General features: G+C 39.4%; 1 protein-coding gene across 1 annotated transcript; it reads left to right on the top strand.

Moving 5' to 3' along the window:
- On the top strand, positions 1–27,618 carry LOC135481733 (sentrin-specific protease 6-like). Its single transcript, XM_064761401.1, has 19 exons — positions 1–128; positions 1,430–1,607; positions 4,083–4,182; positions 4,583–4,892; positions 6,768–6,882; positions 7,634–7,781; positions 11,143–11,482; positions 11,924–12,255; positions 12,860–13,043; positions 14,341–14,520; positions 15,454–15,748; positions 16,352–16,468; positions 16,850–16,975; positions 17,338–17,430; positions 18,052–18,175; positions 19,596–19,672; positions 21,130–21,198; positions 24,348–24,498; positions 25,220–27,618. The coding sequence occupies exons 1-19, from the start codon at positions 113–115 to the stop codon at positions 25,361–25,363; spliced, it is 3,099 nt and encodes a 1,032-aa protein (XP_064617471.1). The 5' UTR covers positions 1–112; the 3' UTR covers positions 25,364–27,618.

The raw sequence follows: 27,618 nt of genomic DNA on the forward strand, positions 1-27,618 counted from the left end.
AGATGGCGCACCAGATGTGGACTTAACTGCGGGTTCAATACCTTGAAAATCGAAGAAATGTTAAGCAGCGCCTCTTTAGATTGCTTGTATCCCCTCTAAAACATTTTCCGGAATGTCACTGCTGCCAGGTATATACTCAACATAAAATACATATGGATTTTTAAACCATTTTGAACAGTTCGCCAAGTGTTGCTGTTGTTGTTGCGCTTTTTCTTCTAACAGGAGATCGACGGCAACCAGTACTTACTTTTTTGCAAGTGGCAACAAGGCCTATTCATTTATAACTCTGCAGTGTCTGCTGGGTGTCTGAGTATCATATGTCTTCTATTTTTCACAATTTCAGCTCTATTTAGTAATGCCATAGTAGTTTCCCTCCATCTTTATTTACTTTACCATTGGTTTGTTCATTTGTAATATCGGTACTGATTTGCCTTATGTTGATATTTGTTTGGTAGATAATTTTTCAAGTAGAGCTGCCAGTTTGATTTTTTTAGCATAATGTATGTGAGCACAGAAATGCTCATTTCAAGAACAAGATACAACATCATATTATAAAGTTAGGGACAATCATCTACCTCAAATGCTTTCTCATTGTACGCGCTCAAGACAGATCCATGTGCAGTCCTGAGTTGGGCCATGTGTAAGACTTGCATATTTACAGTCATGGCACTTTCTTGTATGACCCCAAAATTAAGAGACAGTCCAAGAACTGAGGTCTGTTGTCACAGTACAGTACTTCACATACTGTAACTAAGTAAGGCGTCATGTCTTGAAAATTGTGTCCCAGTCAGCAGCACTACAAATATGGTAGACATGATGATGGCCTCACAAATAATTACCATGACAAGGATGATAAAGCAACGTTGTAAATGTGCTCTTCTTCTTAGATTAATGACTAACAGTGCATCACCTTGATGTAAATTTGATACACATGATGACATCACATGAAAAGTAATATTTCATGGCATGGTGTCAGTTATTATTTTGAATTTAATTATGCCGCAAGTGAACTGTCCTTGAACAAGGAATTTAATATTCACACACTCACTCGCTCACTCAATAATTTGCCAAATGTCAACGGTTTACTCCACGTACAAAATTGACCGCTGTCACATAAGTGAAAATTCTTGGGTATGGCATCAAGTGACTTGTCATCATTATAAGACTTAAAAATTGTTAAGTACGATATCATAAATAAGATTGATATCATTTATGACTTTGATGATTCCAAAACTCTAGTTATGCCTGATTCAAGTCTAGGTAATGCTTTCAGAAGGTGTACCACTGAAATGTCAGTGTAGTTCAAGGGTTGTGTGTGATGCATGAACCAAAGCTAAATAATTAAGCTGCCCTATTAATTATGTCAGTGTTAGAATCTGGACAATTTGAAAAACTTGTTACTTTACCCTTATATTTTACTCTGTTTCAGGTAATCATTTTGAACTAGATGATGACTGGGTCAGCGTAGACGAGTCGAATGTCAACAATGGAACTGCTCAACAGTCATCAACCATAACTTCCACAGATCACAGATCTGGAGTTAACCACAAAACAGCACAATGTGTTGTGGGAAATGTCAGTCATACTCAGTGGATGGAGTCTAACTTGTATGTTGTTGATATGTTCTAAATTTTTCATGAAAAACATCTGTTCCTTTATAGATCATCCATTTGTTATGTGAATGTTAGTCAGAATTTCTGCAATTTGCACAAATCTTGAAAATTAATTTGCGGGGATTATGAAAATCATATTTCATGAATGTAAGACAGACATTGTATATCACTCATCAACTTTAGTGGGCTCCGGCCGTACGTGGGAAGGTCTGTCAGCAACCTGCAGCTGGTTGTGGGTTTCCCCCGGGCTCTGCCCGGTTTCCACCCACCATAATGTCGTATAAGCGAAATATTCTTGAACACGGCGTAAAACACCAATCAAAAAAAAAAAATCAACTCTAGTGGACGTTCCAGGTAATTAAACGTTTGCTGTGGCGTCATACTAATGTCTGAGCAGTTGATTATTTTTCAAAATCCACACTTGAGAGCAAGTGGTGTGAGTGGTGAAGGTGATGATTTGTACTACCTGAGCTCACCTTCATTTTGTGTACAGTAGAGTGGGATTTCAACCCACAAACTCAAGGCTGTAAAATATTCCAGTGAGCTATCAGGAAAGACCATATAGCTTTCTCCTTTTAGACAACTTTAAACGTTTGTTGTGACGTCAGTCCTTTGTCTGACCGACCGCTTCTTTTCAAGAACAACTGGTCACCGGTATTGGGAAAGGTGTCTAGATATAAGCTGATACCAAACTGCTTGATGTACTGGTCTTTGCAAGGGACAAACAGTGATCAGGCATCACCTACAATGGAAACTCACCCAAATCCTGTATGTAACAGCAGAGTGACTACAAAAACAGTTGCGAATTTGTGGCTGTCACAGTATACAAAAGAAATAAGATATTTTCTCATTACCTTTGGCAGTACGCCAACTTTTGTAGTTTCAGTTAATTGCTCATGTTATAAACAGCCTTTGTAGAATTATGACCAGTGAAAAAATCTCGCTGATGAACAAATGTGTTGTACCTTATTGCTGGCCAGGGGTCACTCCTATTATTAAGCAATGCACCAAGGATAGGATTTGCTCCAGTACACAATCTCACACACCCAATGTATGTAGTATCCCGTACAGAGTACAAGTGACTGGACTCCCATTGGTTAAAAGCCCTAATACTGTTGCACTAAAACGTCATGTAAACACCGTCTGGAAAGATCAACCATGCTAGGTATTATGTTCAACCATACAAATAATTGCAGCAGAGCCGCTACGAAAAAGAATTCATTGACGCTAATTGTGGCGTAACGTTTTTTTTAATATTTGTTGGAAATGATACTGCGCGATTTTTGAAAAAGAACCGATGGCTGTTACATCACTACGAACACGTTTGAGTAGGAGAAACAACTCGGGACAGTTGATTCTTAAAAAAGAAACAGACTTCCAGAACAGTGTTTAACAGAAAACACCAGAAAACTGTTAAGAAATTACATGTATAGACATAAGAACAAAGTAATATAAAAAAAAGCACTTCAAAGTTTTCAATGAGCCTGGAAAGACACATCATGGACATGGAAAGGTGTGTATTTTTAGTCAGTATTGAAATTGTGCACCAAGCAGGCTTAATGATATTTTAGGCTTTCCACATGACATTGGTTTACAAAACTAAAATTAATTCTATAGTTTTTCTCACAAACTGAGCTTGAATATAGCCTAAGTGGCCTCACAGACACATGAAGAACACAACATTTTCCTAACAGTGGTTCGTACTTTATTTGCCCTTATTCTTCATCCTTTTCAACCGCCTTTGCAACCAATATTTTGAAATGTTCTGAAAGAACTGTGGGTTGTAGACAAATAGTTTGCACAGTTTTATGAAGCTTGCATCTTTAATTATGAAAACAAATCATTTTAACAACTTTTTTCATAATAATTGTCATACTCCTGTTCAGGATTAGCTTCATCACTTGTGTCCTCCTGCGGAAATATTTAATCAACATTCATCAATAAAATTGTTCTAGGTATTGGTTAGAATCACGTTACACATTCTTTTGATAAAGAGAATACATGTGTATGAAGTAGTATTAGAGACGAAGGTCGAGATGGATTGTTTGTGTTTTCTGACACCACTTCCTGCCTCATCACCATGACCCCAGTGACCTCAGCTTTGTGCAACTTTATGTACAAATTTGCTATTGGTGGCAGTGATGAAAAGAGAAAGGTAGAGACTGACATGTTCACTGCAGGGAGAATAATTATATGCAGAAATTCCACTGAAAAAAGTGCTTTACTGGTTGAAAAGGTTGAAGATTTACAGTACATCTTGTTTCTCTTAATGTCATTTTAACTTTGAAACTAGCCCTAGGTCATTTTAAGACATTTCTTCCAACATTACACTTTAAGAGGACACTATATGAGGGAAGTGACATCGGGGGAGGTAATTTGATGGAGCTCTATTTCACCATTTACTTTTTATTTATCCTATTTCTTGTATTGTTAATATTTGTTTTGTATCTTTTTGTTCTTTTCTCGCAGAAATACACAAGTGACAAGCAATCCTACTGTTTCACCTGCGAAGACGTACATACTCTCGAATAGTACCTGTTTGTCTCCAGCTTCATCCACCTCCAGTCAGGTAGTTAATGAGAACCTGTGATTTCTTTGTTTTTGCTTGAATAATAAAGTATATATGTAATTATGCTTGTGTTGCTGTTTACCCAGTAGACCACTTGTCTTCCACCAGCATGGTCTAATTTTATTTATTTATTTCTTTGATTGGTGTTTTACGCCGTACTCAGAAATATTTCACTTACATGTCAGTGGCCCATCATTATGGTGAGGGGAAACTGAGCAGAGCCTGGGGGAAACCCACGACTATCCGCACGTTGCTGGCAGACCTTCCCACATACTGAACTTGAACTCACAGGCACCACATTGGTAGAGGCTAGTGAGTCATTGGGCTGTGCATTGTGCTAACCACAGAGGCCACTGAGGCCCCCAGTAACTTTTTATTGCTGTTTATTTATGTGTTTCAGTCTTCGCCATCTTTGAGTAAAGTTTGCGTGATAAATAACGTAAAGCCTTTGAGTGGACAAATCAGGACGATTGTGAACAATCCAGCAAACTCTGTCACCCCCAGTACTGTAGAGGATAAGTCTGCTAACCCATTAGGCCCAAGGGTGGTGGTTGTCCGACGCAATGCACCCCCTCCTAGTCAGACAAACACTTTCCAAAAGAAGGTGCTGTACAGAGTACAGGCCTCCCCCAACTCTGCTGCAAACTTGACAAACCTAGATTTGTGTGCAGTATGGAATGGTAGTATGTTTGTGGAGGCAAGTAAACAAGGTAAGCTTCAGAAACCACTCGCTGAGGTATGTCTGACTAATTTGTTACTACACATGTATTACTAATACTTGGTAGTAAAGGATTAGTGTCCAGATTGGCTATTTATTCATAATTAGCTATCCCTGCTTATATTATTAAATTAAGTGCAAAAAAATATTGAAAAAATGTACATTAATCTGAGTAATATGGCAGTAAAATCACTAGATAATGCGGCTGGGTTTATGCATATTTTCCACCAACACTCTGTAGTCTTCGTCGAACCTTTAGGTTCAGTGTTAAGAAAGCCACAAACACGATAACAAGCATATGGAATTTTCTCCACGAAATGGTTTGCTGTTTTGCACATGGTTCTAAAACAGTTGGTCAAAGAACCCTGGAGTTTTTTCAAGTTTCCAATTTGGCCCTCAAGAAAGCATGCATTCACAGCACAAGACAGAGAGGTTTTATACCCACCAAACACAGCTGTATCTGCTCTCGCCTTTTTCCAGCAGAAAGCTATGAGAGGAATTCACATGAACACACAAGATTTGGCAACTATGGGGGCAGCCGTCGACTGAAACCTGAAGCTATTCCCACCATAGTCACCATGATGACATACACAACCCAGGATGTCTTTATTGAGACAATTTGCCCCAAACCACCAATGTTGACATATGCACAATAACTGGCCCTCCTCCAAGGCTTTCCTCTCAGTCTCGCTGACTTTTACACAACACAGACTTTCCAATTCTGTGGACATCTGTAGGCAGTTTCCATAACGACACCTCGCACGTCCACATCGCACATGTATTTATATTGCACACGACTATAGGCCCGTAATAGGCATAGGCTATTCCGAATGTTGACAATCACGTACCAGTAATTGCCATTGCATATGGGTAGGAATTTCGAATCACTAGGGGGAATAGAATTATATTTATTTGAAGCTCACAGAAGGGAAGAATAGTAAATATTAAATCTGATATAGGCCCTACATACAAAATGTAGACCTACGGTGTAACACAAGATAAAGCTATAGCTTACCAGTCCATATATTGCCAGTGCGGTTGGAAATGCCCTGACAAAAATCAAATTCAACACCTGAAAACTTGGTATCTTAAGTCTCGCCAGAGATGTCAGTGTCATAAATTGTAACTTCAAAATCGTCCACTATGGGTTCAAATTGATATGGCTGTATCTATTTTCTTGTGTGTAGCTAGAATCCGTCTCGAAATTGACATCATTTTGATACAAATTCTCATGTTATTTGGGCCAGCTAGACATAGGTGACGTCACCCACTGAGCTTTAGTCATAACTCAGAGGCCCTCTCGGTAACATACTGTTTATAAACAGGTTATAATCTTTATAATGAGGACAAGTAACTAAATCTGGACACTAATCCTTCAGTGAAAAGTACCAAAATGAAGTCAAAGTCAAGAAACAGACCACAGAATATACTAGAATATATATACTGTACCTTTATTTTGTTTCGTTTTATTTTTTTTTTCTGTCTTTGATTATTATATACAGTAAAGGTTTTGAATTCTGTACAAATGGATTAAATATAGAATATGTCATGGCATAAACTGGAGACTGCATGCTTCACCTAGAGACTAGGTCCCATTTCTTATAGTTTAAGGTTTCAAGAACAAACCTTGCATCATGTCACAAAGCTGCAATGTGATCTAATCTAGTGGAGAGAGCTATGAGCAGACATCATGCATGGCCTGCCATAAAGGCAGATGGGTAAATATGAGAACATGGGTCATTCTTACTGCAAGAAAACATTGTCATGACAACAATGCAGACTGTTAAACGTGAAGAACTGCTATAGAATTTGTGTTGAAAAGTGCTTGGCAAGAATTCCAGGTTAAACTCATCAGTTTTATTTACAGATTTGGAGATGACAGCTGCAAACAGAACAGAACCCATAACAATTAGAAAACTCCAGTCCAGTTCTCAAGATCTCTCCCAGTTCCCAGGAGTTCTTTCTGCACTGAGAAAAAAACAGTAAGTGTGTAGCTCTTTAGTGGTTTTCAACAGTTGATTTCTTGTGATTTACATGTGATTAAGTGGTTAACTTTAAACATGAACTGTGTCATATAACGTAGATGTATGTGTATGCTTCTGTCAAGTCAATCCTGGACTAAGAATTTGTAGATTTTCTGGCTTTCACTGCTGGTGGGATTTTGGTGACATGATTTGGGCGACTAAGCTAGTATGGCTATTTGCGCGGTCTCGCTTTTGTTGAAGACCTCTAGTTTTATACCAATATGGTGTACATATCTCCGCATCACTTGTGGGAAAGGTTTTCGTTCATTAGCCAAAGAGAGGTGGTTTTCCCCAGGGCACTCTGCTTTTCTCCAACCATAAAACTGATTCTTATTGTATGATTGAAAAACTATTGAATATAAGTAAAAAAAAAAAAAAATTCTCCTGTTTAATGAAAAAAAGAAATATTGAATAAAGGCATTGAATTAAGTCTTGGCAAATGCTATTTATAGCAAAGCAAAACAGACTTGATTTTTTATGTAAAGCTAAAGCTCAGTCTTGCTTTACTGGATGATAAATGTTACCTTTATCCTGACAAAAAAGACACATAGACAATGTTTGGTGTTATTTCAAAAGATACATTGAAGTGGTTAGTATTTCTGTACACACAGTTTATATGTCACTTTTGACACACTGGCTTTGGAGTGGATGAGAACCATGCTATGCAAGAATCACATTTGAGACTTATTCATTGTTTCTTCTTCTACAGGCCTAGTCTTTCCACAAAACCGTTAAATGGTAAAACTGGTTCAAATGAACCGATGAAGAGTCAGCAGACCACAGACAGTTCAGTTGTCAGCAGCACTAAAGAGATATCCTCCCAGTCTGCCCCGGAGGCCCCAGGCTGTGCGGAGGAGGTTTGTACAGTTGATTGTGTACTTCACAGTTAATGTGATGCTGTGTATGGTAAATGACCTAAAGTTTCGCCCCGGGACTCGGAAAGTGTCTCTCGTGATTCATTACGTTGATTTTGGTTCGTACTGACTGGGTGCCTCGGGAGAGCATCGGGGGTGGTTAGGGGATTATGCTGACAGTTCAGTAGAAGAATGTATGTAGTAAAAAAGCTCACGCTTCACTGAGCAGTTAGTCTCCAACCTCCAACAGTTGATGTCCTCAGTTTTAATCATAATAACTTTAGTACATGCACTTCGTATCAAGTTGATTGTTTTAGCATCGTTTTTTTGTGATAAATGGGAATTTGGGAGAAAACTTTGTGGAGATTAAGTGTGACTACCCAGTATCTTTATGCATGTGGAGTGTCATGTCAAATATCCTTTTTTAACTGCAGGGCTCTCCGTATTCATAGCTGTAGCAGTAATTTGCACACCACTTATTCATATTTGCAAACTAGGACTACCAGCAGACAAGATAAAGATGTCATATTGTGATCAAAGCGAGACCTACACTTGTGCTTTTGCACCATTCCAGCTAAACATTTCTTGTTCGTTCTGGCGTTTTTGGAAAAACTCAACATCTGCTCATATTTCGTAAACATGAGTACTTATGTGAACATAAAGTCTGCCGCAAAATATACATAGAAAAAATGATATATGACACAGTTATCACAGAAGAATATATAAAAAAATCTATGAAGTTTTGAGAGTGGAGAAGATGAAGTTAAGCAGTGGGGATATGGCTCTGACGGACAATTCACTCCGAGCAGACATGAGGCAGAAACCCTTATGAACTTGGGCAATCACTAGCGCTGAGAGCATCACGTGATAATTTAGCTGTCACATCAAAAAACCTCAGCTCTTGATTATCAGTGTATGGTTTTTTATAGTGGATAGACAGATATCGATGCAATAATTTGGATTTTTCGGTTATCTGAAGCGTTAAACTGATGAATGCATTTGAACCATACATTTGTGAGCAGGGAACTGAGAACAGTTGCCCGTGTCACAATGCACACATGTTGGACAGGATAGTGCAGTAACTTGTCAGGTTGAACTGGCAAGAAAACTGCCTCTCGAGAGTCATTGCTTGAAGAGAAATATTGTGAGTTTGCATTTTATTTCCTTATAGAAATGTCAGATTTATTACACAGATATCTTCTCAAAATCTGAGTGAAAGAGTCTGTTGTCAATCAGAAGGCCCTGCTATGTTTGGTAAATTTCCTGAAGTCGGTACAGCCAGCTAGGTCAGATGCTTACACCCATGCAGGACAAGGACGAGCAAGGTTGCTAAAACACTGCGCTTGTGTCTATGAACATTGACCTGACAGAGCGCCAAAGGAAACATCAGTCACATTGTTTAATACCGATGGTACGGGAGAGCGCCTAGGTTTTGTGACGTCACTCTAGATAGCTATAACATGGCAAAATGGCGTCACCAAATGTGTGGCTAGGTACTGACGATTGTTTGCTGTTTAGTTTTTTGATAAGCGGTGTAGAATTTTTCAAATATTTTTAGAGTATTTCTGGAATACTAATTTGTTAATTAATTCCAGCTTTAGTGGCTGACTTTATGTTCCCTTTAATTTACTAAATGTTTAATCAAGTCCCCTGAGATGAAATTTTAGTCATACAGATTAGTTTTATCTACATGTAGATACAAGCCACTAACAGTCACAGGACTTGAAATTTCTGCGTGTCTATCCATCAATCATATGATTTTTACTGGCGAAAGGCAAAACGTTAATTTTATCTGTCGCTGGCAACATGTAAATTGTGTGTGGGCAAATCAATATACAAGAAATCATAAAACATTTTGTTTATGACGGTGTTGTGCAAAATCCTAATGTGATAACAACTCAAACAAATCCTGTCTCCGGATATGCCAAACTCGCACTCAGTGTTACCAAAAAGGGATAAAAAGTAAATCAATGTAGTTTTCGGAAACCTAGCGTGGAGTATGTTTTACGTGTTCAGTGGTGATTCCTGATATAAAAATGCAGGAAAAGGAACTCTTCTGCAATAGGAGGACATCTGCAACTGTAAAGAAACAAAATGACCGACATACTAAATTGGAATTACATGGACACGGGAAGCTGATGACAGATATTCTCTTAGTGAAGTTCGTTTTTAGCTATAATACATTTGTACACATATTCGTTGCGTGAGGAAGGCTCTCAGCAGACAACCATTTACCAGATAACAGTGAGAGGTGACTTCCGCATAGGCTTAACCCGATTAGTCGGTTCGTCTGCAGTGTGCATTGTGCATGTAGATTCTTTGTTTGGCGTGGTCATTCTGTGAAACAGTGTTTGTAATTTAAAGTTTGTAATAGACATTGCCTGTCTTAATACTTTTTTCAATTTCATTCATGAATATATTTAGAGATGTACATATAGGCCCACTAGTTGGGAGACCTGCATACCCCATTGTCGGTAACTTGACCCCATGTGGTGAGGATTAGCAACAAGAGATGCCAAGTGTCATGCAGGGTAATGAAATGGGCGGGGGGGCTAATCACTCTCTTCTGTTATCTTGCAGCCAACTTAGATCGTGCGAAAGTAAACAACAGTAACTCACATGTGAAACTTTACGTCATTTACCATAGTTAATGTGACACTATATACTGTATTTTTCCCTAAAATTGGTTGAAATTTACTTGTGGTGCAAATTTTTTTCAAATATCTTATCATCCAACTTTCCATGAAATAATAAACTACAAACATCCACCCAAAATTAATAGAACTCTGACAAGTAAGTAAAATGAGTGAGTTCCATGTAGTTATGCAGTAGCACGTGATATTTGCCATCTACAGTCGGGTTATTCATCTCTTACACAAAATGAAAATGAGGGTTTTTTTTGTGCAACTGATTCATTATTCATGAATCAGAAACAAATTTGAAAGAGGAAAGTCAGAAAACACTTGGATGATGTTTGATTGCAATAGCAAAACAATTGTCAAATTATCTAGAATGAGAATTTGCAAAGTTTGTTTTGTTGTTTTGATGTTTGCAGTAAAAATGAAGCAATAGGTACAATTGGTGTAAAAGTTGTTTCCAGAGTCAGTAATATAACTTTTGGCTAAAAAGACATGTTCATTTTTATTCATGAAGGTACATAGTGAAAGATAGTTATTTACACTAGGAATGGCTACCACAGCATATAATCTTGACAACCCCATCAATAAATGTATATACAGAGAGGTATAAGCAGTTTGCATTTATTTTAACATGGATAAAATAATAAAAACATTATATTTGTACAGTGTGAAAACTTAATCAGTTTTCTTGGTTCCAGACGTACTAGTATGGTTTTTGTTGACAGACTCTGGCAGAGGATGAGTTTAAAGTCTGTAAGAACTGTGGGGCGTTAACCAAAAGTGTCAACAAGTGTGAATCCTGTCAAAAAATAATAACAGCTCAAGACAAGACTGTCAAAAGGGTAGGCCCCCCTCAGACAACCCTGAAAACATCTTCACAGGCAAACATACTGAGCAAAAAAACTTTTTATGGTAATAAGCTGTCTGAAATGAGTCAGCCGTATGGATGGAGTTCCAGTGAGAGAAGCTGTGGAGGTGGGGTCCCCAGTAACACAAGAAGGTCAGAGGGCAAAGCTGCTAGAGGAAGGCCCGCAAAGAAACGGGTGAAGACAAAATTAGAACCAGGTAAAGCCCGGGAACACGCAGCTCATTGGAGTGCAGTTTAATGCATGGAATAGTCAGGTCCATTGTGTATCTTTCAGTTTTCAATATAGTTTTTTTGATAAATTTATCGTAAATGTACTTTTGTATTGCTATTAGGGCTATTATACATAGTAGTTTGAAATTCTGCTTTGCCTCTTATCAGTTTTACAAATAATACGCTCTTGCCTGGTGAGACTTAGACAAACTTTTATAGTTATACTATTTGTTGCACTACATGTATTTTATCCTATGTTGTGTACAGTTTCGCTTTGCTGACCATGGGCAATAGATTTTAAAGGCAATCACTACTGTATAGTGAAAACTTCTCAGTCAGTCATTTTATAAGCTATGAGATTGCTCAAACAGTCTGTGAATGCTTTCTGTCTGTTGTAATGACCTAATGACGCGGTTTTATGATTTCAGAAACAGTAACAATATCATCCGATGAAGAAGACAGTGGGGCTGTAGGTAGTGACCAGAACAACACATATGTTATTAGTAACTGTAGTATGAACACAAGCTTGTCAGATGGTGCCAGTATGCCCCAGTCTGACACAGGCACAGATAGCAAACCTAATGGCAAGGAGCAAAATGATGACCACAATACCTCAGCATGCGAAGAACCCAACCCTAGCTCAACTGCACCTCAGTCGACATGTGCAAGCCCAGAAAAATCTGTAGAGGACAATGACTTTAGCATATTTGAATATCTGAATCGTCAGAGTGAAACAAGACGCAATAAGATGGAAGATGCGGTAAGTACAACTATTTTCAGTGTAAGTAAGTTTTGAAATCTTCCCACATTACTTTACTCAATTTAGGAAGAGGAGGTTGAAAAAAACGGTATTGATACTCTTTTTTCAACAGATGTTGAATCATTTTGTTGAAGAGATAAAACATGGCTTAAAATGCTCATTTATTTATTTATTTGATTGGTGTTGTACGCCATGCTCAAGGATATTTCACTTACGTGATGGCGGCCAGCATTGTGGTGGGAGGAAAGTCGGCAAAGCTGGAAGAAACCCACGATCATTCGCAGGTTGCTAGGAGACCTTCTTATGTACAGTGGGAGAGGGTGAACTGGGACTCGCCATAACGGTTGCCTTGGTGAAATACTCCTGGGTCATAAAAAAAGTTTTCCTATTTCCTATGCAGCTATTTTTTAATTCATCTCCTGGTGTGTATTAGCCGGTGTTAGTCAGATCTAATTAAAGCCTTTTGGCTCCGCATGAACTTCTGTTTTATTAATATCAGTCTTTGTTAATTTTACTTGTGACATACATGCATTAAAAATGACACATTAGATAATGTTTAAAAATAAAACATTGAAATGTATTTGACTGTGTATTTGTTGAACAGTCTGGCAACATTCCTCTGAAGGTGAGGAAGGTTAAAGCCCCCAAAGTTGATTATAGTGAGAGTTTCCTGCTCAAGGATCCCAGTGTGACGCTCAGTGTACGCTGTGTTCGCATTGGCTGTCTCAAAAGTGCTCCTGTGGAACCAGTCTTCCTCTCCAAAGATGGATTCTATATGAAACTAGAATGTAAGTTTTGAAGGGAATAAATTTCCACTAAAATGAGGTATCGGTACCAGGACATTTCAGATGAAAGACCATTTATCACCATCCAGTAAAATAGTTAAGTTTGAAATTTATGTATTCTTTGTTTTTTTAGAATATTTTCAACTGAGTGAAATGTTCTTAAAACATTGAATTCAACTATGGTGTGTTGAGACTCAGTATGTATTAATTGGGTGACACCAGCATTTTTGGTATTTTTGGAAATTCCTGAGAGGGTTAGCACGCCAGCCCTGCGCAGTCACCCTGGAGCCCCCAACTATTGCGGTCGGTGTGAGTTCAAGTCCTGCTGATGTTGGCTTCATCTCCTGCAATACCTGAAAGGTCTGACAGCAACCTGTGGATGGTTGTGGGTTTCCATCGGGCTTTGCCTGTTTTTCTCCCATTATAATGCTGGCCGCCGACGTATAAGTGAAGTATTCCTGAGTACAGGGTAAAACACCAGTCAAATAAATAAATAAAACAAAATCCATTGTGCAAATGCATTCATATCTATACGTGCATGCGCATTTAAATTCTTGAGTCTAGCAGCCTGTTTGTATGAAGTGTCAATATGGCTACTGTAAATTCCAGTGTTTTAAATGCATTTTACTCAGTTTAAAAAAACAAATCCAAAAAAAATAAAATGTGGAACTTTTTCCTGGACAGTGTATCGTGGTCTATAATGACCTTTCTTCTGACAAATAAAGGTGTCTTCAGCTGAACCCAGAACTTCAGTGGGATTCAGTATGTCAAAGTTTTGGCTTTGCCAAGTACAGTGTGTACTGTGACTTGGTGGAGTGCCATGGTTGGTGTCTCTTGCATGGCGTTACAGTGAGGCACCATGCACTCATTGGGACCACTCAATTATACGGAGATGACATCTGATTGTTGATATGATCAAAATGGAATTGAAATTTCATGCCAGCAAATTAACAAGCTTCTTGTCTGCATATCCTTGCCAGTTTTAACATTCCAATAAATACATATGTAATCACTTCTTCCTTCCTAAGTTCACTTACTTACAAGGAAGTTATGTATAAAATACCATGATAACACATCAGTATAGGTTAAACCTGTATCATTTCTGGGACTGGTTGTCCGGCAGCCTATTAAACATCTATTATGGCAAATCCCCGATCAGCCAAACCATTAAATTCTCTGGTGTGGCTAATAAATCGGTGAAAAAATATGGACTTCATGCGACAACAACAACAATAATGTTGTAATGGCTGAAACTGCACTGTTATAGAAAGTACACTATATTTATGGTGGTATTCCCTAGGTCATGAGAACTGCTGTGAGGTTCAGGTCAAGCCTTTAGATATCAACACTGTGGCACTACACCTGATGAACCGGTTACCTGTGATTTACCTTTACCTGACCCCACAGGCTGGTCACCGACTGAAAACAGAGCTTAAACCCTGCTCAGCCAAGACTGATTTCTTTGATCCAGCATCCCCAGGTAAGGCAGAAATTCCTGTAATCCTGTACCTGTAATTTACCTGTAATCAGATTTATTGATTTAGGTTTCAGGAAGTGTTTGTCTCGGATTAATTGTTTGCATATTGTGTTTCTAAGGGAAACAGTTGTTGCATATGACTTTTGTACAAGGAAAGGTGTATTTGTTTCTTTTATGGTATTTTCTTACTAGACAATGGCCATCATTATCGGGGAGGAGAAACAAGAAAAGGGGACTTGAAGCAAAGATATCGCCTGTAGATTGTGTTTATTGCCCTATAATTCAGTTGGCTGAAGTATTTCATTGAAAAGATAAATCACTGAGCTATCTACCAAACACATATAAAACTAGTGGTATCCCTATAAAGGTTATTATTATAAGACAGAGGCATCTACATTTATCCATTGTCCATTGCTTCTTTTGAATTGACCAATTTCACAGCTGAGGGTTAGCTAATTGACCAGTTGACCGTCATACCTCCAAGTCATCTTAAGCTAGTTGGAAAGTGTTATTTAAAATAACACAGCCTGCTCCACAGTTGTGTTTGTCAAACTGACCAGAACAGCTCTCTGGAAAGTGAAGTGGAAACGTCAGTGCTGGAAACCTGTAACACCTTCATGGCTGATGGTCAGTTTCACAAATGTTTGGCCATTGAGGTATATTTGTACCATTCCCGGACTCAGAAGTGTGGGAAAATGCATAAAATAAATACAATTTGACATCTCACCACTAGCAGGAAAAAAGCCAAACTCCAGCCCTTTTTTTATGAGATTAATCCTGTTGTGGAAGTGAATAATGTGTCTATTAAATAAAATGCGTCTCAAATCACATACTTGTACAATATCACCTCTGTACAGGTTTCTGAATGGCCTGTTCAGCAGCAGTTAAACTTTACAAATCTATTGCCTGATTACTATAATTCCTTGACCTTCCCAGACTTCCCGAAGAAGTTCATAACGTTGCTTTTGGAGCGTCAGACAGATAAGAATGACCACAAGACGCTTCTAGGGATCCTGGAACACTTCCGTAGTCTAAAGCCACACCGTGACAACTTCATACAGATGCTGACCTGTGACCAGGCACAAAACGTGCTTGTTCAGACCAGCATCCAGGACAGCAGTAAGAGACCCAAGAACACGGCAGCCACAGCTAAAAGCCAGGAGGCTCCCAAGGAAGAGGCAGGCCAGTGTGCTGCTGACCCCAAAGTCATGTGCCCAGGAACAGTAGAGAAGTATGCTTGCACCTTGTTTCCTTAATTAGAGGGTAGTGGTTTTACTGAGTATCGGTTCCCTAGCAGTGGAGACTATGGGGTTTATCCTTATTGGTCAGTCCATCAGTGTCGGTCCCATCACAAATCAGTTTTTCAGATTTCTGCCCAAAAATGGGTCATCATATTGACTTGAAACTTGGCTTAACCATGACAAGGTACAGATGATGTGAATTGGTACATTTATTTTTGAGAAAACAATACTCGTATTTCTGTGTTTTGAGACATTTTCTTTGTTGGATTAAATTGACATTTGGAACATTGTCTCATATTTACCTGGATCTGGATGTAGTTTTTCTAAGCAATTCTTCGCCATTTGAAATAGAAGCGAAATACGGAGTATTGCACTTCTGTAGTACGCTAATTTGTACATCTAGGTCTGGCATAGTTTTACATTGCTAAAGTGCCTTGTGCATGTAGTTAGTACATGTAATCCAAGCCTTGCTTCAGCCCAAATATGCTTTGGGCTGAAGTGAGATAAATTGTTTATCTTTTATGCCGTTTGGAATTGATTGTAATCTTAACACATGTATAATGGACTGAACAAAGAGTTTTGTTTGCTTTCAGACTTTTCACATACCGACCAGTGTCGGAGCGGGGTGGAATTTCCATCAGCACTGAGGACTTGTTTTGTCTGAGAGAAGGAGAGTTTCTCAATGATGTCATCATCGACTTCTACCTGAAGTGAGTTTTTACTATTGTGATGTGTGCTCAGTGTACTGATGCTGATTTCACTTGATGCCCCTCTTCACCTGACAACTCCTCACTTGACACGCCTCTCCCCACCTGACTGCCCTCCTCACCTGACTACCGTTTTCACACCTGACTACCCTCTCCTCACCTGACTCGACTCTCCTAAACTGAATTGCCTCTCCTCACTACCCCTCCTCACCGGACAACTCCCTCTTCACCTGACGACCTCCTCTTCACCTGACTACCCCCTCCTCACCTGACTACCCCCTCCCATACTTACTCACCCTCTCAAGAAATTTGTTGATATACAAATCAGCAATAATACACAGATCCAGTAAATGTGCCACTATCCAATTTCAATTTCAATTCAAGGTATTTGGTGAATGAAGTGTTGAGTGAAGAAGACAGGAATAGGACGTATGTGTTCAGCTCATTCTTCTACAAGAGACTGACACAACGACAGGGACGACTTTCTCCTGACGACAAGCAGCAGATGGAGTATGTACTATCACGAGTCTTGTTTCCCCAAATTTTAACAAAGCCACTGTCCACTGTCTCTAACTGGATCTTTTTGGCTTATTTATCACATTAGACAGTGTTTTTATTAAAACGTTGGAAATTTGTAGCTCTGCTGGTAAACTTTGTTATTGTAGAAAGTGTGTATTTTGGTCTTTGTTGTGTAATTTTAAGACACTGTTGAACACATCACATTCATATCAGCTGTATGTGCTGTAAAATTTTATGTATATGATAATTTTATGTGTAAGTTAGAAAATCTCTCTGCTGTGTACCTTTCGAATAGCCGGTACATCATGGAGAAAGAAATATCACTGTTTTTGTTCTTTTTTTCTGCTTTCAAGTCTAAAGGAGAGGCGTCATGACCGAGTGAAAACGTGGACTCGTCACGTGGATTTGTTTTCTAAAGATTTTATTATTGTTCCTATAAATGAACAGTAAGTGTTATAGAAGTGAAGATGTTTTCCTAATATTAGTTTAAAAATCATGTTTTTGTATCTATGATACATTTTGTATGTACATCAGTTTGTGTGTACACCAATTAAGATGCCAACAAGTCCCAACTCTCACTGCTGTCAATGCCTTGGGGCTAAGGAGAGCACTCCTAAGCCACTTTGATGGCCTGGCCTGAATTTTTTTTAGAGATTAGTAACCCTCCACCAGTTTGGCGTGCCCATCGCTCCATGTTAAATATATATGTGTCACGTTTGGAGTAAGATTCACTAATTTTAAGGCCCATGGTTTACACAGGTTTCCTTCATCCAAATAATCTGATCATTGTTGTACATTACAAAACAATCAGATATAAAAAGCATTGCACTAAGAAGCTTTTATGGGCATAGTATTGGCACAAATGTTTTGGTAGCATTTATTGTGTGTGATGAATGGGCGGTCGCTAAGTGGATTAGTGGGTGGGACACATGAGGTGAGGAGTCGGGCCCAGCCTTGAGCATTGTATAAAAGAGAAATTCTTAGGTGTAATAATTAACAACAATCTGAATCAACTAAATGTATAAATAATTGTTATTACTAATGTGAGTATGTTCACTCACGTACAGCTCACACTGGTTTCTGGCCATCATCTGTTTTCCTGGTCTGATATCTGTGAGGTCAAGAGCACAGAAGCAGCTGAACACCACCCCTACCTCCTCTCCGTCGGTTGACAATACTCCTCACTCAGAGGTACGTACATGAACTATGGATACATTGTTAACTTTGTGAACACCACCCCTACCTCCTCTCCGTCGGTTGACAATACTCCTCACTCAGAGGTACGTACAAGAACTGTGGATACTTTGTTAACTTTGTGAACACCACCCCTACCTCCTCTCCGTCGGTTGACAATACTCCTCATTCAGAGGTACGTACAAGAACTGTGGATACATTGTTAACTTTGTGAACACCACCCCTACCTCCTCTCCGTCGGTTGACAATACTCCTCATTCAGAGGTACGTACAAGAACTGTGGATACATTGTTAACTTTGTGAACACCACCCCTACCTCCTCTCCGTCGGTTGACAATACTCCTCACTCAGAGGTACGTACAAGAACTGTGGATACACTGTTAACTTTGAACACCACCCCTACCTCCTCTCCGTCGGTTGACAATACTCCTCACTCAGAGGTACGTACAAGAACTGTGGATACACTGTTAACTTTGAACACCACCCCTACCTCCTCTCCGTCGGTTGACAATACTCCTCATTCAGAGGTACGTACAAGAACTGTGGATACACTGTTAACTTTGTGAACACCACCCCTACCTCCTCTCCGTCGGTTGACAATACTCCTCACTCAGAGGTACGTACAAGAACTGTGGATACACTGTTAACTTTGTGAACACCACCCCTACCTCCTCTCCGTCGGTTGACAATACTCCTCACTCAGAGGTACGTACAAGAACTGTGGATACACTGTTAACTTTGTGAACACCACCCCTACCTCCTCTCCGTCGGTTGACAATACTCCTCACTCAGAGATAGGTACAAGAACTGTGGATACATTGTTAACTTTGTGAACACCACCCCTACCTCCTCTCCGTCGGTTGACAATACTCCTCATTCAGAGGTACGTACAAGAACTGTGGATACATTGTTAACTTTGACCACCACCCCTACCTCCTCTCCGTCGGTTGACAATACTCCTCATTCAGAGGTAGGTACAAGAACTGTGGATACACTGTTAACTTTGTGAACACCACCCCTACTTCCTGTCTGTCGGTTGTCAATAATCCTCACTCAGAGGTACGTACAAGTACTGTAGATACACTGTTAACTGAAATCTTACCCCACAGGTGGTCTGGGTACAAGTACATTGTGAGTACATTATTCCCCCAAAAACAAGGACCACCAACCACCTGCCACCACCACCCCCACCCCGCTTCCCAGTCTTGTGAATAAATTCAGTTTTTTAAAGGGCATTGCTTCTTTTTTTTCCAGATTTTGGACTAACATAATGTCCATATGTTATATTGTTATAATGTGAGCATGTTCGAGCTGCCCAGTATATTCCGAATAACTACAAAAGTTTAGGAGCCCAGGGTGGGGGGGTTGGGGGGGCAGCATGTCATCTTCTCATTGTGTGACTGTCTTGTGATTTCAGTCTATGGAGACCAGTGATGATGGTAGTGAGAGCAACACTACAAATCCAGTGGATCAGTTCCCCTCTTCTCATGCACAGTAAGTCTGTCAACATGCATCACTCAGCCAGACTTTTTGATGTTTGTTCTTTTTACACTTGCTCAGTCATCTACACACCCTGATGTGGAAAACTCCATTGCACGGTAGCTGTAAATTGCTGGGTCAGCTGGAGCCTGATGTGGATAAGGTGACACCACCCTCTTACACAGTAGCTGTAAATTCCTGGGTCAGCTGCAGCCTGATGTAGATCAGGTGACACCATCCTCTTACACAGTAATTGTAAATTGCTGGGTCAGCTGTAGCCTGATGTGGATAAGGTGACACCACCCTCTTACACAGTAGCTGTAAATTCCTGGGTGAGCTGCAGCCTGATGTGGATAAGGTGACACCACCCTCTTACACAGCAGCTGTAAATTGCTGAGTCAGCTGTAGCCTGATGTGGATACGGTGACACCACCCTTTTACACAGCAGCTGTAAATTGCTGGGTGAGCTGCAGCCTGATGTGGATAAGGTGACACCACCATCTTACGCAGTAATTGTAAATTGTTGGGTCAGCTGGAGCCTGATGTAGATAGGGTGACTCCACCCTCTTACACAGCAGCTGTAAATTGCTGGGTGAGCTGCAGCCTGATGTGGATAACATGACACCACCCTCTTACACAGTAATTGTAAATTGTTGGGTCAGCTGGAGCCTGATGTGGATAAGGTGACACCACCATCTTACGCAGTAATTGTAAATTGTTGGGTCAGCTGGAGCCTGATGTGGATAAGGTGACACCACCCTCTTACACAGTAGCTGTAAATTGCTGGGTGAGCTGCAGTCTGATGTGGATAAGGTGACACCACCCTCTTACACAGTAGCTGTAAATTGCAGCTGGAGCCTGATGTGGATAACGTGACACCACCCTCTTACACAGCAGCTGTAAATTGCTGGGTGAGCTGCAGCCTGATGTGGATAAGGTGACACCACTCTATTACACATTAGCTGTGTAGCTTACAAGGTCAACTGCTTCCTGGTGTGGAAAAGGTGACACAAAACTGTTACCCGCTAGCTGTATCTTGCTAGGTTAGCAATAAACTGATTTGAAAAAGGGATAATTGCGAAACATACACAGCATCTGTACCATGTTGAGCCAGCTCCAATCTGATGTTGAAAACATGACATCACACTATTACACTATGGCTGTGCATGTAGCTTGCTGGGACAACTGCAGCCTCAGGTAGAAAACTTGAATTTACAGGTATCATACATGCATGGCTTGAAATGAACTTGTGCATCTTTGCACCCATTATTTTAATCACTACCTTGCCTATTAAGCAGCTTAGTGTATTTCAACTTATTTTTCTCAAGTATCTGTCAAGCAGAAGTGCTTCTGTTTCTCTGCATTATCTTTTGTTTTGGTCAGAAGCTCAGAAATAAATGTACACATATGACAATTGTTAATCAGTTTTGCTTGTCCCATCTATGATTCTGGCTGATTTCCTGCTGTTTCAGACCCTGTATTTTGGTGTTTGATTCACTGGCCGGCCCAGCAAGGACAACTGTGGTTAAAACACTCAGAGAGTAAGTATGATACCATATCCTGCAGGAGAATAAGGTTGGAGTCGGTTATGTTTGAGTCGGTTATGTTTGAGTCGGTTATGTTTGAGTCGGGTTTGTATGTGTAAAGAATTTTAGGTACACAGGTCAGTGGAAATCAACTGCAGCGAGATGCTTAATAGACAAACACAGAATAGATTTATTTTATTTGTTTATTTATTTGATTGGTGTTTTATGCCGTACTCAAAAATATTTCACTTATACGACAGCGGCCAGCATTGTGGTGGGAGGAAACCGGGCACAGCCTGGGCAAAACCCACAACAATCTGCAGGTTGCTGACAGACCTTCCCACTTACCACAGTAGACAAGACCCTATATACCTGGGTTAATTTTCATTCTGGTGAAGCATTGTCCTTAAACCTCAGTCAGGATTGTTAAGTGGGGTAGATGGCCCTTTTTTTCTTTGACAAACTGCCTAAAGTATTCTATTATTCAGTTAATAGTGCAAACTCAGTCTTCATGAAGTGTACGTAGTGTTAAGTATCATCTGTGAAACTGAAGGCTGTCAAAAAATCTTTGAGTTGGAATTGGGGGTGCTGAGCTGGTTCTGGGTTCCCAGTATGTCCATTGATGACGTCATTTCTGAATATATCCGATCACTGATGGAAAATATGCATGAAGTAAGAGATATAAAATATTCCCAAAATTGAAAATAAAGTTCTTTTTTTTTACACATCTTTCCTTAAAACCATACTCTTCATTTCGTAGTACTTTTTCATGGATCCTTTAACCCATATCCGCCCAAGTACGGTGTACGCCGTACGTGTTTTGAAAGCTGAATATGCCCAGATACGGGGTATTCCGTATCATCATTTAGGTCACGCTTTTCTTGGCTTGGGGAATCCCCGTAGCATTGATGTGACGTCAGATCTGCTTCAGTGGGCTTCCGTTGTAGTTGCAGTCTTGTGTTTTGCGATTTTGAAGAAATTTACATCGATTGTTCAGTAAAATTAGTGGACAGTGCAGGCGGGGCGTGGCAGGTTTTGTTTACACACGTGTTTACCCTGTGCGGACTGAGCATCTCGCGCTGTTGGAGGTGATTTTTGTGTGTAAAAATGGCATTCAAAGGAAAAACGAGAGACTTGCCCAAGCTATCAACAGTGGAGGAGATATATCGCAGCTCTTTAGTGATGATTCTGAAAGTGAAATTGAGTTTGATTCTGATGTGTCAGACGTCTATGTGCTGCATAGTTTTGGTGACAACGGAGATGTCAACACCAGTAGGCCTAGGCCTAGATCAACTACTAGCAATGGTAATGTTGCTGATGGTAGTGATAATGACAGTGACACTGACATTGGCGATGTAGATCTACATGATAATTCTTCTGAATCAGATGACCAGTCTATTCCTGCACGTTCTCGTCCACGCAAAAGAGGTCGACCCAGAGGCCCAAGGAAAAGGTCAACAGTTCCCAGTCCTCCCAGGGTGTGGACAGACAACTTGACTGTAAATGTCCCTAAAAGATTTACTGGCCCTGCACCTGGCCCTACTCAAGACCACTCAAATAAGAGTGTCCTAGAAATATTTCAACTGTTTTTCACTGAGGAGTTTATTTCAGAAACTGTTCGATTGACAAATCTGAACTACGAAAAAAAACACACAGAGAAGCCTGAAAAAAATAAGTCTTCTTTCCCACCTTTGACAAACGCTGAACTAAATGCATGGTTGGGGCTGGTTGTGGGTATGGGACTTTTACACATCTCGAAATCCAAAAATCTCCAGTCAGAGTTCGTTCTCTTGGCATACCGGTACAGCCGATAAACTAATCAAAGAATAATATAATTGATCACTCAATACATCAATCCATGAGTGTGAATGAAATCCTGGGTTCAAAAGTTACTTTATTTGATATGATCTGTGGCCCCATCTGCATAGAATAACATCTTGGTATTTTCAAATGTGTCCAATTACATGTCATACAATGTTTGCAAAAATTGATTTGAGCCATGATATTTGATGAGAATATCCCCAAAATAAATCAATTTACCTGGACAGAGTGATTGATAGTCTGTAATTTTATTTTATTGTGTTTATGGACATGTTACATGGTTACTGTACATTGAAATGGAGCTGTAACACTTCTGGATATTCTAACTTGTGTAGTGACGTTATATTTCAAAACAACACACCTGTAATTAATTCTCACCTGTTACCTTATACTGTAGCTAAGTAAGTTGTGATGTCTGTCTCTGTGTACTACGCCAATACCTCTATAATATCCAGGAAAGAAATCATTTTATAGCTTTATTTCTGATTTTATGGGTGCAGATAAACCTACAACTCCACTGTTGTGATAAATTTACCCCCACTATTCTTAGTTTTCACAGGTACGGTAACCATGGCAACAGCAAAAATGTTATGTAATAAATCATTCCATGTTGTAGGACAGTTATTAGGCTTTCTAACAGTATATAACTTGACATAGTTCCTTTCAAACCAAATGTGTAGAATCTACATTTTCTGTTCACTGTGCAGAAAACAATAGTTATTTTTCTATAGGACTGGGCAGATTCAGCTTTATTTACTAAAAATTGCTTGGGCGGATATGGGTTAAGGGTTTACTTAGCTAAGTGTTCTTCAGGACACGAGAGCCAGATGGTAAGTTGGAGACCCAGGTTCAAATCTTTGCTTAGTCATATGAAGTATTGAAAACTAGTGCTCTGGAGCTCATTGGACGAGAGAGCATACATTTGGGCTGCATAAAATTAAAATTAAATTTTGACCACATCTTAAATGTTGTCTTATGAGAAATATGTGAAAATTTCAAATTTCAGTAGGCCTACCAAATCCTGAGCATTGTGAAAATGTTTTGTAGTGAGAATTGATCATGGTGTAACTGTAACTTCTGAGAAGTTGTCACATATTCAGCATGATGCTTCAGTGAGGCATCATTTTATGGCATGATGACATGTAGAACAGTGTGCATTTGGCAATGAAATAAATTAGACTTGGCATTATTATTCATGAAGTTATAATATCATAGCTTTGTTTAAAAGTAAAGTTACTGTGTACGTGTGTATGAGTTTTTTTTTTTTTTATTCTTGCTTAAAAATATAATTTACATCCACTTGTGTATTTGTGATATGAGATCCATTTGTTTTTTTTTTTCAGATACTTAAGTGTGGAATGGAATGCAAAGAAAAAAACCTCACGAACATTTGATAGGGACACTGTAAGAGGTGGTTATCCAAAAGTACCTCAACAAAATAATTTCAGCGACTGTGGTGTTTTTGTCCTCCAGTTTGTGGAAAGTTTCTTCAAGGTATGTGTACATATACATAAAAATGGCAAGGGGAGTGGGGTGTAGTGCTGATTTTTGATTTATTTATGCGGATAGTACAAAGTTTTACATTTTATACGATAGAATAGAGTTTTTTCTCCCAATCTGTGCCTGGGAAATTCTGGTTGGCCAAACTGTAAAAGATGTCAGTTGTCTGTCTTTGAAACCCTTCAAAACATATTTAAATGTTTGAAAAGTAGCACTTTCAGATTACATGTATATCCTGGAGTAGCCATCCACCACACAGAGAATGTGTGTTACCTTCCAGCTGTGTTACCCTCCAGCTGTGTTACATCCAGCTGTGTTACCTTCCAGCTGTGTTATGTTCCAGCTTCTGTTGGCGTATCTTCAGTTTCCATGCCAAACAGACTTAATTGTAATTGACATTGGAGAAAAAGGCCTGAATTCTAAAGCTATCGTTCAGTTTATTCAATTTAGTTTTTTTTAGGAAATATTACCGGGCCTGTCCTACAACATATTTAGTATGTCAAATAAGGTCTACTGATTTATACTTTACTTTTCAGAAACCTATCACAGACTTCAGCATTCCAGTTAAGGGTTTAATGATTTATACTCTCCTTTTCAGAAACAGACTTCAGCATTCCAAACAAGGGTTTACTGATTTATACCTTACATTTCAGAAACCTTTCACAGACTTCATCATTTCATTCATGGGTTTACTGATTTATACCTTACATTTCAGAAACCTATCACAGACTTCAGCATTCCAGTCAAGGGTTTACAGGAGTGGTTTTCTGAGGAGGAGGTGTCGCGGAAGCGTGAACAGTTGAGGAGTCTGATTTTATCTTTACATCAGAAGAGCAAAACACAGTCCTTACCGTCATGACACAGGCCTTCTGAAGTGCTACAGGAGCAGACTTTGTTATACTGTAGTACAAGGATAACAGCATTTGTGATGGGGGGTGCATTCCTGTTGAAATGAGGCATCTTTTACCAGCATGACTCTGGCTTTCTGGAGTTTTACAACCATAACACAGGCCCTGTGTCCTACAGGAACGGTTCTTCTGTAGCACAAGGACTAACAGTGTTTGCTATGGGTGTTTAGTCCAGAGAAAATAAAAGGTGTGTTTTGCTACCATCACGATGGATGTACTGAGTCCCAAAGGAGCAGGAGAAAACAAATCAGAGGTGTTGTTCAACAATCACAACTACAGGAACAGTCCTTCTGTAGCACAAAGACTAACAGCATTTGTGATGGTTGTTCAGTCCAGGGGAAACAATAGATGTGTTATTCTACCATCATGATACAGGTTCTGAGTTCCAAAGGAGCAGGCCATGAGATAGGTTGTGAGCAAACAAGGTACGTGTGAATTTAGTGGTGGTACAGAAAGACCGTTACACCAGCCTGACACAGGCTCTGAAGTCCTACAGGAGCCATTCATGTGATTCTGCAGTGCAAGGATTGACTGCATTTGTGGTAACAGTGGTAATAGAAGGGGCATTATTCTGTCATCATGATACAGTCTGCTCCTGCAGACTGTGTGACAAACATGTCATAAGTACTATATGAACTTGCTCTTGAACTCAAAAGTATGAGCGATTGGAACATCTTGCAAAAACTGAATACATGTGCTGTCATATAAGGGTGAATCATGTACTAGTCCAGTATTTGGACAAACACTCTTTGTATGTGTGGCTGGTGGCTGGGGTTGGAGGACAAGAGTGAGCAGCAGTCTTTATTGAGAGTGATCTTTCTAGAGGGCTTCAGAAGTTTGCTGTGTGAGACTCTTGGACATTTATGATCAGTATTTGTGATAGGTGTATACGTCACGTTGAATGGGTGGGTTTATATTATTTTGGTGGTGTGACACGGGCTGTATTAGTGGAAGTCCTCATTTAGGTTTAAGATACTCTATTGCTTTAACAAGAAGAATTTGTGAACCAGAAATGAGTTGTTTTAAAGTGCTTCAAGACTTAAAGCAATTCAGAATCAACTTTGATGGGCTGACAGTGGAGACAGGATTCCCTGGGTTTAATCTTACAGCTTTTGTCAAGCTTGAATAAAATTTAACTTCCAAAATTCAGCTTAGGTTTGGCTTACATTCATCTCTTAACACCACCTAATCAGCATAGATTCTTTATCCCTTTTAATCAGCCAGATTTAATTCTTTATACAATATTTTTTCTATTAAAAAACTAATGTGACCTCTCTCCAAACTAAAGTTTATACCAGGCATACATGAAGCATCTTGTACACGTTTAAACAACTTGGCCCTGCATGTCTGTGGAAACAGAGCTGTGCATCCAAAAATTTTCTGTTTTTAGTGTATTATTCTGTCTAGACTGTTGAACATTTTATTTCTGTGTTATGAATTTCTGAGGTTTATCAGATCTGAGAAATTAATTTTGAGCGTTGATATTTACGTAGAACAAAATCACCTTTGCCTGTAACTTTTTGTGTGCGTGTCTGTCATTTCAGTTTCTTCTTTCAAATTGAAACAGTGTTTCTCTGCTTATATTATTAAACAAATATAATTAGACTAATAAGTACCCGAATGAAGGAAAGAAGAATCATGGTATACAGTTCCTGCAGCTCTTGGTCAAGTCTTCCCATCTGGGGCCACTTTTACAAATCTTTAAAGTCATATTTCTCCTTGACTTCTCATAAGAAAAACATTATCCAGAGTATAGGTATATAAAGAACATTATTTCTGATAAAAGTTCCAAAGAAGTGATGTACAGTTTAGTGAAAGTGGTTGCAGAACTAAAAGACATGTACAATACAGTATTACAGTATCAGGATAATTGTTATGCTTTAAGCGAGTACAGTTAACAGTGTTTCGTTGTTATGGTTATTTCAACAGTGTTACACAATATCCCCCCCCCCCCCACCCCCCATCTCAGCAGCTGCACAATTTGTCATTGTGTTCAAATGGATAAGAATTCATGCATGCGCATGTTAATGTAAAGCATTTGGGTATGTCCGTCGCACACAAAGATTATGGACAGGTTAGCCCATTGACTTCTCCACATCCTGTACAATAAATCTTGCCCTGTGGAAAACCTGGTAACCATCATGATTCAAATGTATGATACTGGTAACTCTCACAAGTCTCACAATCCCAGTCCATAACGAAATTG

Source organism: Liolophura sinensis, chromosome 1 (genome assembly GCF_032854445.1).
Source record: "Liolophura sinensis isolate JHLJ2023 chromosome 1, CUHK_Ljap_v2, whole genome shotgun sequence".
Lineage (NCBI taxonomy): Eukaryota > Metazoa > Mollusca > Polyplacophora > Chitonida > Chitonidae > Liolophura > Liolophura sinensis.